Source organism: Rhinopithecus bieti, unplaced genomic scaffold, assembly GCF_001698545.2.
Source record: "Rhinopithecus bieti isolate Rb0 unplaced genomic scaffold, ASM169854v2 scaffold_1918, whole genome shotgun sequence".
In the NCBI taxonomy this organism is placed as follows: Eukaryota; Metazoa; Chordata; class Mammalia; order Primates; family Cercopithecidae; genus Rhinopithecus; species Rhinopithecus bieti.
Genome location: NW_016803680.1, coordinates 306,549 through 324,686, shown reverse-complemented (window position 1 = coordinate 324,686; position 18,138 = coordinate 306,549). Strand labels below are relative to the sequence as shown.

Below are 18,138 nucleotides of genomic sequence, written 5' to 3'. Positions count from 1 at the left end.
AANAATAAAAGTGTTCCTATTTCTCCACATCCTCTCCAGCACCTGTTGTTTCCTGACTTTTTAATGATTGCCATTCTAACTGGTGTGAGATGGTATCTCATTGTGGTTTTGATTTGCATTTCTCTGACGACGAGCATTTTTTCATGAAAAAACACAGACACAAATTTCTTTCTTAAAATTTTGAGCAGGGCTGGGTGCAGTGGCTCACACCTGTCATCCCAACACTTTGGGAGGCTGAGGCAGGAGGATCACTTGAGGCCAGGAGTTTAAGACCAGCCTGGGCAACCCAGTGAGACTCCCCAACTCTACAAAAAACAAAAAAATTATCCAGGCATGGTGGTTACAGTGAGCTATGATGGTACCACTGCACTCCTGCCTGGGTGACAGTGTAAGACCCTGTCTCCAAAAATAAATACATGAATGAATAGATAAATAAATTTTGAGAAGCATCACATCTGATAAAATTTTCAGCTTCAAGAAGCTGAAAATGATTTTTCAAAGTTTAACATCAGGCCGGGTGTGGTGGCTCACGCCTGTAATCCCAGCACTTTGGGAGGCCGAGGCGGGCAGATAACTTGAGGACAGGAGTTTGAAACCAGGCTGGCCAGCATGGTGAAACCACCATCTCTACTAAAAATACAAAAATATTAGCCGGGGATGGTGGCGTGCGCCTGTAATCCCAGCTACTCAGGAGGCTGAGGTAGGAGAATCGCTTGAACTTGGGAGGCGGAGGTTGCAGTGAGCTGAGATCGCACCACTGCACTCCATCCTGGGCGACAGAGCAAGATTACGTCTCAAAAAAAAAACAAAAACAAAGTTGGGCATCATTTTTATCTAGAGGAAAAAAGGTCTTTCAGTTATAAGAACAATATTATTATACATAGTTTTATATTAGAAACTATTTTATATTTTATAATGTTATAAAATATGTGTTATATTAGTATATGAGAAAATGAAAGCTAATCCAGCTGGCAATAAAAATGCAGATCCGGCTGGGCGCGGTGGCTCAAGCCTGTAATCCCAGCACTCTGGGAGGTCAAAACGGGCGGATCACGAGGTCAGGAGATCGAGACAATCCTGGCTAACACGGTGAAACCCCCCTTCTACTAAAAAATACAAAAAACTAGCTGGGCAAGGTGGCGGGCGCCTGTAGTCCCAGCTACATGGGAGGCTGAGGCAGGAGAATGGCGAAAACCTGGGAGGCGGAGCTTGCAGTGAGCTGAGATCCGGCCACTGCACTCCAGCCTGGGCGACAGAGCGAGACTCCGTCTCAAAAAAAAAAAAAAAAAAAATGCAGATCCATCGCTCATTCACCTTCCCCACAACACATATTAAAATTCAGACTCATTTAACCATTTCTCTTGAAAACATTAGAAAATGGATCATTCCACAGATACAGGGAAAATTAATGTGAAAATCAATACTAAACCATTCTTATCATGACACACTCATCTTTCCCTGGGAAGAGTAATTTAGTAACCCGCAAGCTAAACAGCCCAGTGGAGTTCGAAGTCCGACAGTCCTTATCTTGAGAACGTACCCGGACAAATGCAGCCGTCTTTCTGGAATGATTTCCTTTCATTAGTTTTCTTGTCTCCATTGCCAACCGGTTCACACTCTGAATTTGTTAATAAAACAGAAATGGTAATGAAGTGATGGCTGATTGGGATGAATGTCTTCCACAGAAATTTGAACATTAACTACATACAGGTCAATGAGAACAAGCTTTCTAGGACCAAGACTGGTTAGCACTAAACCCTGAAACGCCAAAGGGATCCAATCAGGCCTGATCCAATCATGGCTTGAGCAAACATCTCCAAGAGGGTAGAACAAAAGGCAGTGTTTGCTACGTGAGTCATGCCTTTTGATCAGCATTATCAGTGACCATTTTCTGGCTTAATGAATACCTGGGACTCACTTACTCCATTTCCAGATATCCTACCACACCAAAGTTTAAGCATGTAGAGATCTTAAGAGACACCTCCAAAGCATACCATTTAGACAATCAGACCACACCATTCAGCTATACAATACCAACAATAAGAACAATAACGATAGTAGCCACATCATCACTAATAAGTGTTCCAAGCACTATTTAAGAGCTATACATTCATTGGTTCACTTAAGCTTCATAATCCCAGGGTGGATACTATCACCTCCCCTGTTTTCCAGATAAAGTTTCTAGATTTAGGTCTTAAGTTTAGTTGTGCTAAATAACTTGCTAACCAACAAATAAATACATATGAAAGTTATTCTCCTTGAATAGACATGAAATAATGAAAGAGCTTTAGGGAACCCTTCCACAGATATAAAAGGTGTGGACCTGCGTTTCCCAAACTGTGCACGATGGCACCCTGGGGTGCTGTAGCAAAGGCAGCAAATTCACAGGCGTGTCACAGTTTTTTAGGATAACACAGCAATATTTGTTTGTTGCCACTTTGCAAAGCACTGGTGCAAGGCTGATTTGATGATAGATTGCTTTATATCCCTTATAGCCACATCATATATTTGTAAAACTTGTTTTTTGTGGCTACTGTGATCAAAAGCAAGTTTAAGAGCTATGCAAAAATAAATGTAAAAAAAGTGAATGTAAAACAAGAAATAAGAATAGCATCACCAATCTAATTCCAAACTTTATGAAGCTGTGATATGCCTCATAAGTACACACCCATCATTACTAATTATGGCTAAGAAAAAAATAGGCCAGGCTTGGTGGTTCATGTCCTAATCCTAGCACTTTGGGACGCCAAAACAGGTAGATCACCTTAGGTCAGGAGTTCAAGACCAGCCTGGTCAAGATGGTGAAATGTCATCTCTACTAAAAAATACAAAAAATTAGCCAGGCATGGTGGCGGGCACCTGTAATTACAGCTACTCGGGAGGCTGAGGCAAGAGAATCACTTGAACCCAGGATGTGGAGGTTGTAATGAGCCAAAATTGTGCCACTGCACTCTAGCCTGGGCAACAGAGCAAAAACTCCATCTCAAAAAGAAAAGGAAAAAAGGTATTATTTTTCTTTCAATTTATAGATATATTTTCTTCAAATGGCTATCAAGTTGTAAGAGCATAAATACTCAAGTTGTCTGAACCTAACTTCTTTTTTTTTTTTTTTGAGATGAAGTCTCCCTTTGTTGCCTAGGCTAGAGTGTAGAGTGCAGTATCACGATCTCTGCTCACTGCAACCTCCACCTCCCAGATTCAAGTGATTCTTCTGCCTCAGCCTCCCAAGTAGCTGGGACAACAGGTGCCAGCCACCATGCCTGGCTAATTTCGGTATTTTAGTAGAGACAGGGTTTCACCATATTGGCCAGGCTGGTCTCAATGATCTGCCAGCCTCAGACTCTCAAAGTGCTAGGATTACAGGTGTGAGTCATCACATCCAGCCTGAACCTAATTTCTTAATAAACAGGTCCGTTATTGGCCGGGCGCGGTGGCTCAAGCCTGTAATCCCAGCACTTTGGGAGGCCGAGAAGGGCGGATCACGAGGTCAGGAGATCAAGACCATCCTGGCTAACATGGTGAAACCCCGTCTCTACTTCAAAAAAAAATACAAAAAACTAGCCGGGCGAGGTGGCGGGCGCCTGTAGTCCCAGCTACTCGGGAGGCTGAGGCAGGAGAATGGCGTAAACCCGGGAGGCGGAGCTTGCAGTGAGCTGAGATCCGGCCACTGTACTCCAGCCTGGGCGACAGAGCGAGACTCCGTCTCAAAAAAAAATAAATAAATAAAAATAAATAAATAAATAAACAGGTCCGTTATTAATTCTTTTGGTCTGAGAGCACCATAAAAAGTTACTGAGAGATGCCATGATCCAAGAAAGTTGGGAACCTCTTGTTAGGTAAGAAGGGGCTCCTTCTGGTTAGATTTCTGTAAATCACTTAACTCTGTCGCTGGCATGCAGAAATGAGAAAATGCAAATCTCACAGAAAAACAGATCAATAAAACCAAAGTTGTAAGTTTATTAACCTTTGAGAAAGCACCTTTCATACCATAGAGAACAGTAACAAAACAGGACCAGAAGAATCCCAGATTAAGGCTGGGTACAGTGATTCACGCCTATAATCCCAGCATTTTGGGAGGCCAAGGCAGGAGGATTGCTGGATGTGAGGAATTTTGAGACTAGCCTGGGCAACACAGTGAGACCTCATCTCTCAAAAAACAGAAAAACAAAAAACAAAAAAAAACAATATTTAAAATAGCTGGGCATGGAGGCTTGAGCTGGTAGTCCTAGCTACTCAGGAGGCCGAGACAGGAGGATTGCTTGAGCCCAGGAGTTCAAGGCTACAGTGAGCTATGATTGCGCCACTGCACTCTAGCCTGGGTGACAGAGTGAGACCCTGTCTCTAATAAAATAAAATAAAAATAAATGATTGGGATGTAGATGATCAATAAACATGTATTGAGAGAAGAAAGTAACGAATGAAAATACTTACGTGAATCAGCTGCACAAGAACAGGCTCCAGATTGCAAAACATTGACCTGGACTCAACATAAAAACTCAGCTGCTGTTCAAAATCACGGCCAAAGGAAACCTAGAATCAAGGAGAAAGATGCTGAAGGGGACAGTGGTATTTTTAGAGGGAACACAAGCACATGGTATGACTGAAATATTATTATTGCCACCTCATCTTTATGACATGGGCACTGGACTAGAACATAAGAAGTCAGAGAGTATAAAGCAGAAGCTCAGAGTGTAAATAGAATTTTCCAGGCTCCGAAGGAAACCACTGGAAAGGGAATAATGGGATATTGTTTGTCAGCTGTGGCCTTGTCACAGAACATGAATGGGGTTATTGGGGGCCATTTGTCAGAAGGTTTACCATCGTAACGGTCACACCTTTCTGCTTCCTGATGGGGAGCCAACCTCGGCAGCTCACTGGTGGCTACAGAAGCCATAGATGGAAGTTTCTCCACCATTAAACCATCACCTCGTCTCCTATTTCTTCAAATTTATGAACAGCTGGTTAGTAAGAAAAACTTTACTGTTCATCAATGATTTTTGTCCAGATGAGGTTTACTATCGTCATTTCCATTACAGCTATCATGTTTCATATCTGATTTCCTTATATTCTTTTCCATAATAACTCGGCACCTTTCAGACAATGCCGTAAAAAGATAAAACACCACATGATGAGTACAAAAAGCAAGGACAACGGAGAGTGACCTGGGAAAATCCATAGGTTGGTTTTCTAACACAGGAACTGAAAGGCTAATCCTGAATTTTCATCAAAATTCGTATTTCACCCACAGAGTCAGGTGGACTAATCAACCCGCATTATTTAACAAGTCAGAATTTCAAGGTTATTTTCAAAGTGATCTCGTCATTTTCGTCTCTGTCAGCTTTGGTCCTGACTTTTCTATTAAAATAGAAGATATTGGCAACAGTTGGTGTTTTGGCACCCAGAATGAAGGCGAAGACTGCTCAGGCTGGGAGAGTATAATGGTGGGATGTTCCCCAAGGAGGCTGCAGGACTCCCTCCCACTCTGCTTGCCTTTCTGCAATGTCTCCTTGGACTACCCGCATCAAAAGGCAGAGGCTCTTCCCCTCCAGACTGGCCCTGTGACTTGCTTTGACCCACAGATTGCAGTAGAATGTGGCCAGGGTTTACTGTGTGATTTCTTTTTTTTTTTTTTCTTTTCTTTCCGAGATGGAATTTTGCTCTTGTTGCCCAGGCTGGAGTGTGCAGTGGCACGGTCTTGGCTCACCACAACCTCTGCCTCCCGGGTTCAAGCGATTCTCCTGCCTCAGTCTCCCGAGTAGCTGGGCTTACAGGCATGCACCACCACACCCGGCTAATTTTGTATTTTTATCAGAGACAGGGTTTCACCATGTTGGTCAGGCTGGTCTTGACCTCCTGACCACAGGTGATCCACCTGCCTCAGCCTCCCAAAGTGCAGGGATTACAGGCATGAGCCACCGCACCCGGCCTCACTGTGTGATTTCTAAGACTTGGCCTTAAAATGCCTTGCTGCTTCTGTCTGTGCCTTCATAGAAGGCAACACCAAGTAAGAAAGCTCAATTGAAACCACTGACTGAGAACAGTGGAGAGAAAGAGAGGACATGGAAGAAAACCAAGATGGCCGCAGCCCATATCCAGCACCAAAGTCCTGGAGAAAGGAACACGGCCACTGTGGATCCTCCAGCCGAATCGTGCCACACCAGTGCCACACCACACTGCCTGCAGCAGCCTGGTTACCGAGCTGATCCACAGTTTAAGAAAAAATAAAAAACTCATGCTGGGTGCAATGGCTCAGGCCTGTAATCCCAGCACTTTGGGAGGCTGAGGCTGGAGGATTGTTTGAAGCCAGGAGTTGGAAACCAGCCTGGGCAACATACCAAGACCCTTGTCTCGAACCCACTCCCCCCGGCACAAAAAAACAAAACAAAACAAAAAAAGCCCTGTTATTTAAAACCACTAAGTTTTGGGATAAGCTGTTACTCAGCAGCAGATAAGTAAAACAGATGGGGAGTGGCTATCTGGCGTTTTGCCTGCCCGGCAGTTTCCATCACCATCGGATGATTTGCATCAGCTGCTTCAGGACACACCTTCTTTCCACTCTCGGCCCTCCTGACTCAGGTCACCCAGGTGTGCTTGGGGCCACGACCCATGTTAATCCAAAGAGACTCAATCCCAGGACTTCATCAGAGCCCCGCCTGCTGGGCTGCAGAGCCGGGGGAATGGAAACCTGGAGCTGTGGTGCAGCAAGCCCAGCTGAGCCAACGGGGCAGAGTCCGGGGCTAAAGACGGACAGGGAAGGCAGGTCCTGACGACATCCGGGAGACCCTGAGCCCGGCTGCTGCTTTGGAGAGTTCCAGCCCCCTGGACTTTTTGTCCCATGAGCCAAGAAATCCCTCCTCCCATCACCCACCACGTCCCCCCACCTTTTTCCTCTTAAGCCAGTTTGTCTTGGCTCTCTTTGCCCCCAGGGGAGTCCTGGCTAATGTAAGATGTTTTCTAATTTCATCTTATCTCACTAAGAATGAAAAGCACCAGAGAACATAATGTTAACTGCTTTTGCCAGAATAAGGATAAACAATTACATCACACTTCCAAGTGCACTGAAACTTTTTCCCTAAGACTTACCATTTTTATAAATCCATTAATCAAATATGACAGCATTCTTTTTTCATCCTCAAGAGTGAGTGCACTAAAATCAATAATTGTACATAATTAACAGATGAAAGTTTCTAAAGAAAAAAATACACAAGGGGTAAGTAATTTAACGGGTAAGAACATTTTGCATTTTCTAGATATAAAAAACTCCCTGTTTATTTTCCTTTGATAAAATACATAATCACAATTAACATAATTTAAATATGTTTCTCATCTCCCTCAAAGATGCTGTTCTCAAGATATATTTATTAACAAGAAAAGAAAAGGTAACTTTCACTTCTTTGGAACTTGGGCAGCAAGGTCTAATGTCAAATTCTGTACTTCAGGGAAATTTCACTGAACATTTTATTTAAAAAATAAATGGAATTTATTTTGAATTTCCAGCAGGGTGTGCTGGTTCACACCTGTAATCCCAGCACTTAGGAAGGCAGAGGTAGCAGGTTCGTTTGAGCCTAGGAGTTGGAGAGTTGGAGACTAGCCTGGGCAACATGACGAGACCCCATTCTCCCCAAAAAGGAAACAGAAATATTTCCAATGTACAGCAAAGTTGAAAGAATTTTCCAGTAAACACACATACCACCCACCATCGAAATCCTGCCATCACCGTTTTGTTTTACACATAATTATCCATTCCCCTCTCCATCCATCAATCCGTCTTATTTTTTTGATATATTGTAAAGTAAATCTCAGGTCTCAGTTGCTTCTATTTAATAGAAAATTTAACACAAATATAAGAAAGAAAAAGTCAAATCATTACAGTTTTGATTATACTTGTGAAGGCCTACCAATAGTTCCCCAAATTTATTTAAAAAAAACTTTAAGAGCCCAGAGAAAACAGGAGTCAGGGTTTTTGCTTCTCGGTTTGTTCTCGGAGAAAACGTTTTGGCAAAGATTGCCCACTGTCCTTCAATACAAATGTCCACTTTGTTCTTTTTTTGTATTTGTTTTGAGATGGAGTTTCGCTCTTGTTGCTCAGGCTAGAGTGCAATGGCGTGATCTTGGATCATGGCAACCTGTGCCTCCCAGGTTCAAGCGATTCTCCTGCCTCAGCCTCCCAAGTAGCTGGGATTACAGGCATGTGCCACTAAGCCTGGCTAATTTTTTGTATTATTATTATTATTTAGTAGAGATGGGGTTTCACCATGTTGGCCAGGCTGATCTCAAACTCCTGACCTCAGGTGATCCACTCATCTTGGTCTCTTAAAGTGCTGGGATTACAGGTATAAGACACCACACCCAGCCCCACTTAGTTCTTAGAACAACATTCCCTAGCCTCCTTCCCAGTTAGGGGTGGCTATGGGACAGTTCTGAACAATGGGATGTGAACACAAGTGATGTGTGAGCCTTCCCAGCTTTGTCCCTAAAAGAAAGCTGCTGCTCCCCAGTGCCCACAGGCCAGAACGTGGACATGGTTAGGTACATCAGCTTCCAGGAAGGAGACAAGGACAACAGCCCAGATAGATTGGGAGAACAATAAGACAGAAATAACCTGAGTCCCTGGATGATGTTTGAACGAAGAGCTGCCCTACCCCTACCTTCTGGTCTGTCTACTATGCACAATTTTAACAGGAGAGAAATCAACCTTCTATTTTACTTAAGCCAAAACCTGATATCTCACCAATCTAAGTGCCTTTCTAGATGCTTTTGTGTCTTTATTTCTATTTTGTCCACCTAAAGTCTACCGGTTCCATTTTTATGAAATGCCTCAACACTTTGATTTTCGTAACTACCCATGAATTTGAAAGCACAAAAAAATCATAGAAGATTCTAAAACGCAGAGAAAACAAAGAAGAAATACAATTCGTCTTGTTGATGGTTAAGTTCCAAAACAATTTTCTCCATTCTTGTAACATTTTCCAGTAAATCAAGCTGCTGTGTTTAAAAATTCTTTGGGGACTAAAATTTCAGCCACAAATAAGCAGGAATTGCCCTAAGCACAGTCAAATGAAAACATATTTTAAAATAAACAAACAAAACCAGAAAGCAAAGCAGTGACTATTCAGCCTTTGACTGAAAGGTAACGCCTGTGGATAGGCCTCAGCCCAAGTATACCGAGGAAATAAAGTCCTTCATGTAAGAAATGTAAGCAGTTTCATTTGAATTTCAAATAATTGGCTAATAAAGAGATGAAATAAAAAGGCTATGTTACTGGATGAGTGAGCTCATTATTATATTATCTGCTGCTCTCAGAAATCTCCAAGAGACATGGAGTTTGAGTTCACTTGAATGAAACCAGCTTTTTACCCGCAACATAAATTCCTTTCTAACAACAGCTGCCACGTCGCTTTCTCAAGAAGGTTACCCTCAGCCTCCTTCCTCTCCTGGACTGGAATGTCTTCGTTAGCAAGAATCTTAATACCCCCAATAAAGTAATATTATTCACAGTGGCAGCTTAAAGAATCATTCCCTAATGTTCTATTAGGTGGCATTAAGACCCAATCCATGTTATATTTCAGCTGCAAGCATGGCTTACTTCACGGAGTCATGCATGGTCTTGCAAACATGCAAAAGGGCATTCAAAATGACCGGGTCCTTCGTGGGCTCTTGTTGATGCCTAGGAGACATTTAAAGATAAAAGTCAAAGTTTTGTCCACTGTACACACTTTTGTCCACTGTACACAAAGTTCTGTCCACTGTACAGCACTGTAAGAGTGGATTCAGTTTTCATCCACTGTACACACTTGAAAAGCAGCAAATTATCCAGCTGGCATTTCACCCAGCCCAGTTTACCAGTAATAAGCCATGTTCTCGTTGTCTCAGAATTCTTTTTTTAATTTTTGAGATGGAGTCTCACTCTGTCATCCAGGCACACTGGGTGTGTCACACCCACACCCAGTGGTGTGACCTCAGCTCACTGCAGCCTCTGCCTCCTGGGTTCAAGTGATCCTCCTGCCTGTCTCCCAAGTAGCTGGGACTACAGGCATGCGCCACCACACCCGGCTAATTTTTTTGTATTTTTGGTAGACACAGGGGTTCACCATGTTGGCCAGACTGCTCTTGAACTCCTGGCCTCAAGTGATCCACCTGCCTCAGCCTCCCAAAGTGTTAGAATTACAGGCATGAGCCACCACATTTGGCCCAGAATTCTTTAAATAACAAGTTTGCTCTTCTACACACGATAACTTCTCCTAAGTGCAAAATCACAGAAAAACTCTTCCCTTTCCTAAACCAGGTGGGCTAAGGGCAAACCTGTTTTCTTTGTTTTTTGGTTTTTTTTCACCATGCTTCTCATACCTTCTGAAGCTTCCCACCACCTGTCTGTCACTGTTTTTAATGGGCAAATTTTGCCAGGCAAAATTATTCATTTGGTTTTTCAAAAATATAAAAGGGCAAACTTATAACAAATATTTAGGTAAGTAAATTAGGTATATTTATTCCAAGCAAATTAATTAGGAATTAATATCAATCCTTAGGAAGGAATTAATCTTTTAGAAAGATGACAAGAAAAGCTTAAAACATTTGAGCACTATCAAACTCAATTTTCCAAACTGAACCATATCTATATATACTTAATATTTAAAGTAACTGTAGCCTTTTTAAACTTAACCTTGTCCTAAAAAATAATATATTGTACATGAAATCACATTAAACTATATACTGCCTAATACATTTAAAATAAATATATAACTTTAAAAATAAAAACAGGCCAGGTGCGCTGGCTCATGCCTATCATCCCAGCACTTTGGGAGGCCGAGGTGGGCAGATCACCTGAGGTCGGGAGTTCGAGACTAGCCTGGCCACCATGGCGAAACCCTGTCTCTACTAAAAATACAAAAAAATTAGCCAGGCATGGAGGTGGGTGCCTGTAATCCCAGCTACTTGGGAGGCTGAGGCAGGAGAATCGCTTGAACCCAGGAGGTGAAGATTGCAGTCAGCCAAGATCATGCCACTACACTCCAGCTTGGGTGACAGAGTAGGACCCTGTAATAAATTTAAAAAATAATAAATTTAAAAAATAATAAAATAGGCCGGGCGCAGTGGCTCACGCCTGTAATCCCAGCTCTTTGGGAGGCCGAGGTGGGCGGATCACGAGGTCAGCAAATTAAGACCATCCTGGCTAACACGGTGAAACCCCGTCTCTACTAAAATACAAAAAAATTAGCACCTATGGTCCCAGCTCCTCGCGAGGCTGAGGCAGGAGAATGGCGAGAACCCGGAGGCGGAGCTTGCAGTGAGCTGAGATTGCGCCACTGCACTCCAGCCTGGGCGACACAGCGAGACTCCGTCTCAAAAAAAAAACAATAATAATAATAATAATAAAATAAAAATAAAACCCTAGCTAGGCAAGGTGGCTCACACCTATAATCCCAGCACTTTGGGAGGCTAAGGTGGGTGGATGGCTTGAGCCCAGGAGATGAAAACCAACTTGGGCAACATAGAGAGACCCTGTCTCTACAAACAATACAAAAATCAGCTGGGTTGTAGTGGCACACACCTGTAGCCCCACATACCTGGAAGGCTGAGGCAGGAGGATCACCTGAGCATGAGAAGGTCGAGGCTGCAGTGAACCATAATTGTGCCACTGCACTCCAGCCTGCATGACAGAGTGAGACCTTGTCTCAAAACAAAACAAAACAAAACACCTTTTTTCCATGTACCACCTTAAAATTATTTCATGTACCACGAGCAGTCAGGCAGTTTTGGGAAACACAGATTTAATCAAAAAAATGAAAAGAACTAAATTTGATTTTTTTTCTTTTTTGTTAAAGAGCTAAATTTGAAAACTGATCACAAATTAGTCAGCTACATAACTAAACACTGAAGATGAAAACCTTTCTAGTACCGGTGACTTCTTCATAAGTATGTACGCCCTGATTTGTATCCTTAAAAATGTGACCCTTCAGGGAATTTATCAAAAGACTCCTCCTTCTAAAAACATATCAAAGTAAAATGGAGCTGCTAGCAGGGCTCATGATAACGCTAGTCTGTCTCCTTAAACACGAATTACGAACTTTTATCATGACTGCTGCTTTTAATGTGGCTTTCCTTCCAGTGTAGTTTTTTGTATGAAATACGTACACATCACTCAGCCTCAAAGTGCAAGAACTGATTTTTTAGCAACAGGTTTCACAAGGGCACTGGGAATCAAGGCTTCCGCTGCACGCTGTGGCACTCACTTGATAAAGGCGTCCATGATGCATTTGCAAACCTCCACCCGCACACTCTCTTTTTGGAACATGTCCAGAAACGGCAGAAATTTTTCCTATAAATAAAGCAAGCACTCTATATGCAAATGACACAAGTTACTGGAAGGAAAGAATCTGTGGGTCTCTTTCTCTGTGGAGGTCAAAAAAGCAGAATAGAGGTTCATCTTTCTGAGTCAGGTCAGATGAGGACTCCTCTGAAATCAGGGAGAGGACCTGACTGGGCTTGTAAAAAGCTGTTACTGAGCCAGGCACAGTGGCTTATGTCTGTAATCCCAACTCTTTGGGAGGCCGAGGTGGGTGGATCCCTTGAGGCCAGGAGTTCAACACCAGCCTGGCCAACATGGCAAAACCCTGTCTCTACTAAAAATACAAAAATTAGCCAGACGTAGTGGTGCATGTCTGTAGTCCCTGCTACTTGGAAGGCTGAGGCAGGCAAATTGCTTAAACTCAGGAAGGCGGAGGTTGCAGTGAGCCGAGACCGCTCTGCTGCACTCCAGCCTGGGCAACAGAGCAAGACTCTTTCTCAAAAATAAATAAACAAGCAAACAAACAAACAAACAAAATAAAAAGCTGTTACTATTAAAACAACTTATATGCATTCCAGGGATTGGTGCTGGGACCAGTTAACATTTTGGTGAGCCATCCCAGCAACCTTTGATGACCATAAGCTTTTCCGGGCTAGGCAGACTTCAGTCTTTTTACGATTATATTGATGAGCAATGGAAGAAGAGTCAGAATACAGCTGTTCAGAGATGGCCTCGAAATTGGACTGCCTGGCTCTGAATCCTAACCTTGGTGACTTTGTGATTGTAAACAAGTTGCTCTACTTCTTCCTGCATCAGTTTTCTCATTTGTAAAGTGGGAATATGGTAGTTGCTCCCTTATCTGCGGTTTTGCTTTCCAGAGTTTCGGTTACCCTCGGTTAATGGCCATCTGAAAATATTAAATAGAAAATTCTAGAAATAATTCATTCACTTTTATTTTTATAGTATTTTATTTCTTTGAGACAGAGTCTCGCTCTGTTGCCTAGGCTCGAGTGCACTGGTGCAATCTCGGTTCACTGCAACCTCAGCCTCCCCAGTAGCTGGGACTACAGGCATGCATCACCACACCTGGCTAATTTTTTGCAGTTTTAGTAGAGACAGGGTTTCGCCATGTTGGCCGGGCTGGTCTGGAACTCCTGATCTCAGGTGATCTGCCTGCCTCGGCCTCTGAAAGCGCTGGGATTCCAGGTGTGAGCCACCATGCCCAGCCTCTTTCATTTGAAATTGAGCATTGCTCAGAGTAGTGTAATGAAATCTCACACTATACTGTTCTGTCCCACCCAGGCTGTGAGTCATCCCTTTGTCTAGTGTCTCCACATCGTAGACGCTACCCGCTTGTTAGTCACTTAGTAGCTGACTTGGTCATTGGATTGACTGTCATGGTATCACAGCATTTTTGTGTTCAAAGAACACTTATTTTACTTAATAATGCTCCCAAAGTACAAGAGTAGCGATGCTGGCATATCGTTATAATTGTTCTACTTTAGCTATTGTTGTCAATCTCTTAGTATGCCTAATTTATAAATGAAACTTTATTGTAGGTATGTATTTATAGGATAAAACATAGTATACACAGGATTCAGCATGATCTGCGATTTCGGGCAACTCCTGGGCGGTCTTGGAACATATTCCCCCTTGATAAGAAAGCAGTACTGTAGTGATAACTCCTACTTTCCTGCGGTGGTATGAAACTGATGTGAGGCAATACTTGTATATTTCCAGAACAGTCCTTGGAGGGTGGTATATGTCCAATAAATATTAGCTGCTATGATTAAAATAAAAACTCTTACAATCCCGTGAGCATACATAAATGGATCCTGGAAGAGGGAAGTGAAGGGAGAGACACAGAATGTTACTATATAGAGAATAACCTAGATTCCTACTTGCCCAGGGCACTGAGCAAACTTGAACAGACATCGCAGGATATTTTAAATTTTTGAGGGAAACATGGTGAATCTCAACTGTCAGACACTGAAACAACTACTAGCTCAATGTGTTTCACAGTTTTAACATTAGGCTATGTGATTAAAAAGCAAGTGCTCTGTGAAAATCACTGTGGAAGAGCAAAGTAAGAGAAGGTTGTCCAGAGTGTTTCGAAGGTTTGAGAAGTTGTGTAATGCCCAACAGAGCACATATCCCGTAAGTAAGGAATGAAACAGAAATAATATTTTTCTTTCAGTTTTTGTGCATTATTTTTTCAAATACTGCTTAAGCTGTTAGGACATAAATACTTAAGTTGATCAGACCTAACTACAAGGAACTGCGGAATATTTCTTTTGGCCTGGGGCATCATGAAAACATTACTGAGACAATGAGAACCTCTGAGCCAGGTACAAATTTTCAAAAATAATCAAGAAATGCTACTTACCACTGAGAAAAGAACTGAGAAGTCATGAAAGTAGGCAATAACTTTCTTAATTATTAACTGAAGCTGTAAAACAAACAAAAATCTTATTTTAAAACTTAATGTTTAAAATTTCTTTCTAGTTCACATTCTCATGAAAACCTGAATTTTTTTTTTTAAAGGCAATCACTTTTCATAATTTGCAATTATAACTACAATAAGGTAAGCCTGGATTGTTCGACAAATGGTAAACTGGGCTTAGGGTAGGCTCTGTCTCAGTCTGAGTTTGCTCAATGACTCTGTACATCCTACTTTCTAGTCCTGGGGAAGTAACTGAGTCTCAGTCTCAGCTTCCTCATCCGTAAATTGGAGATCAAAGCAGTAAGGACTCAATGGAATGGTTCATGGAAAGCCCTGGTTGCAGTGCCCGCCCTTAGAAAGTTCTCCATTAATGTCAGCTATTGTTATTCCTTGAATAGTGGGCAAACTTTTTCTATAAATGTCCTACATTCCACCACAACTACTCAACACTACTGTAGTGCAAGAGCAGCCATTGCCAACATTAAATGAATGTGCATTAAATGAATTTGTGCCAATAAAACTTTATTCACAAAAACAAGTGGCAGGTTACATATAGCCTACGGGCTGTAGTTAGCCAATTCCTATTCTACATCATCGTGTGGCCCTGTGTTTCTTGATTATTCACTGGAGAGGATTTGGACAGAGTTCGCTGGTAGATTTAAAGGCCAAGGTATTACTCAAGGACAGTGGCACAGTCTGTGAGGTCTGCCTCAAAAAGGCCCAGATACTGATGGTTACCGCCCCTCACTCTGCGATGCACAGTCCAGACTGAAAGGTTGACAGGGTCTTGGTCCAGGAGAGCCAGGGAGATGCTGTTTCTAAATAAAATAGAACTCCCTACCTCTGGGTGCTATCAAGAAAATGTACTGACAATTTGTTTACACTAAAAAAAACTGCTGTTTCAATAATTTCCAAAGAAAATCTCTCACGTTCTAAAAAACAGAACATGAAGAACGTTATGTGCCCATTCCATAATTAGGCAGCTTACTAGGTCAGTCAAGCAAAAAACTAATAAAGGACTTCAAAACTTCATCATAAACAGTGCTCCAAGGCATACCATTGTAAGACACTGCAATGCTGTCTGGTTGAAATAGTTTCTGAAGCACAAAGCACCTAATCCCTTTAGAACAAGAAATTTTTTGTTAACACTTAAGCACAGCTACACATAAAAACTGTGATTTTAAAAGATAGGAGTTTTTTCCCTGAATATTTCATTGTAAAATGCTCAAAATAAAGAATATTGAATATTTCATTGTAAAATGCTCAAAATAAAGAATATTGAAAGAATTATACAAACACCCATTTATTTACCACTTAAGACTCTACAGAAGCTAGTATTTTAATTTACTTTATCTCCTCACTTATCCATCCATCTAATGATAGAATTTGTAAACACACAGTCCATCCACTTTTTAAAACCTTTTTGTTTTATTATTATTATTTTTTGAGACAGGGTCTTTCTCTGTTGCCCAGGCTGGAGTGCAGTATGGCATGATCTCAGCTCACTGCAGTCCTGACCTCCTGGGCTCAAGCAATCCTCCTGCCTCAGCCTCCAGAGTAGCTGGGACCACTGGTGCTTGCCACCACCAGCTAATTTTTGTATTTTTTTAGTAGCGACAGGGTTTCACCATGTTGCCCAGGCTGGTCTTGAACTCCTGGGCTCAAGCAATCTGCCCATCTCGGCTTCCCAAAGTGATGGGATTACAAGTGTGAGCCACTTCACCTGCCTTTAACTTTTTATTTTGAAATAATTTCAGATTTGCAGAAAAGCTGAAAGAATAGTACTGGGAACTCCCACACATTCTTTACCCAAATCCATCAATTTTTAATATTTTGCCGAATATGCTTTCTGGTTCTATGTAAAACATACTATTTTTTCCCTGAACTATATGAGAGTAGATTGCATGAATCATGCCCTTACCCCTTAACACTTCCTTTTTTATTTCCTAAGAAAAATCATATTCTCTGACATTTCCACTTGCTGTTATCAAATCGGGAAAGTTAACACTGATATAATGAAATCTAATCTAATTTGAAATCTAATCCAATCTGCTGATTGCCTCAATTAGTCTTTTCTGACATTACTTTTTTCCATCTTCTACGCAGGATCCAGTCTGAGATTGCACACTGCATTCCATTTTCACGTCTCTTTAGTCTGTGTTAATTCACAAGTTCTTCCGTCTGTCCTTGTCATTTATGGCAATGGTATTTCTGGGGTTTTTGGTTTTTTATTTATTTTATTTCATTTATTTATTTTATTTTTAGTTCAGTTCAATCAGAGACAGGATCTCACTCTGTCACTGAGGTTGGAGTGCAATGGTGCTACCATAGCTCACTGCAGCCTCCAACTCCTGGACTCAAACAATCCTTCCAACTCTGCCTCCTAAGTAGCTGGAACTACAGGCATGCACCACCACATCTGGCTAATTTCTTTCTTTATTTTTTAAATTTTGTAGAGATAGGGTCTTGCTATGTTGTCCACACTGGACTCAAACTCCTGGCCTCAAATAATCCTCCTGCCTTGGCCTCCCAAAGTCTGGAATTATAGGTGTGAGCCATGGAGCCTGGCCACAGTGTTATTTCTGAAGAATTATAGAATGCTTCTCAGTCTGGGCATGTATGACATTCCCTTGTGATTAAATTCAGCTTATGCATTCTCAACTGAAATGCTATACGGGTGATGCTGTGTGTTTCTTAGGGTACTACCTCTGCAGGCACATGATGGCCTTTTGCTCCTCATTGGTGAGATGAACTCTCATTAACTGGACTATCCAGTGTCTCTGCTGTATAGTCACTATTTTCCCCATTGCATTGATACTTGGTCAGTAGGAAGACCTTTTGAGATATGCAAATATCCTGCTCCTCATTAAACTATCAAAATCTCTCTCCTCCTCAATGCATGCAAAACTCTTCTTTCTCCAGGTTTAACATACACCGATAATTCTTACCTAAAGGAAGACAATTCTTGTCTTTACTGTGATGGCTGCAAAATGGTGATTTTTCCAATTCTACCATTTCTTTCACATTTCTCAATCTGCTCATCTATCTATCTATTCGTCATAAGGATGGACTCTTGGATTCCTATTTTATTCAATGGGCTATAATCCGTTACTGTCCTAATTCCATTTGATCCTCAAATTGGGAGCAAGTGAGAGCCCCTTCAAGCTGCTCTTATACCCTTTTCACATGCCCCCATTAGTGGGCTTTGTTTTTTTTGAGACCATCTCTCTCTCTCACCCAGGCTGGAATGCTCACTGCAACTTCGACGTCCAAGGCTCAGGTGATCCTCCCCTGTAGCATCCCAGGTAGCTGGGACTATAGGCATGCACCACCAGGCCCAGCTAATTTTTATATTTTTTGTAGAGATGGCCCAAGCTGGTCTTGAACTCCTGGACTAAAGTGATCTGCC

General features: G+C 41.9%; 1 protein-coding gene across 1 annotated transcript in view; it reads right to left on the bottom strand.

Annotated features, from left to right (window-relative positions):
- VPS35L (VPS35 endosomal protein sorting factor like) overlaps positions 1–18,138 on the bottom strand; it is a 153,284-nt gene that overhangs the window by 56,062 nt on the left and 79,084 nt on the right. Inside the window, 6 exon segments of the mRNA XM_017849738.1 lie at positions 1,541–1,618; positions 4,432–4,530; positions 7,084–7,147; positions 9,587–9,667; positions 12,231–12,316; positions 14,673–14,735. Of these exon segments, the coding sequence (XP_017705227.1) occupies positions 1,541–1,618; positions 4,432–4,530; positions 7,084–7,147; positions 9,587–9,667; positions 12,231–12,316; positions 14,673–14,735 (471 nt within the window).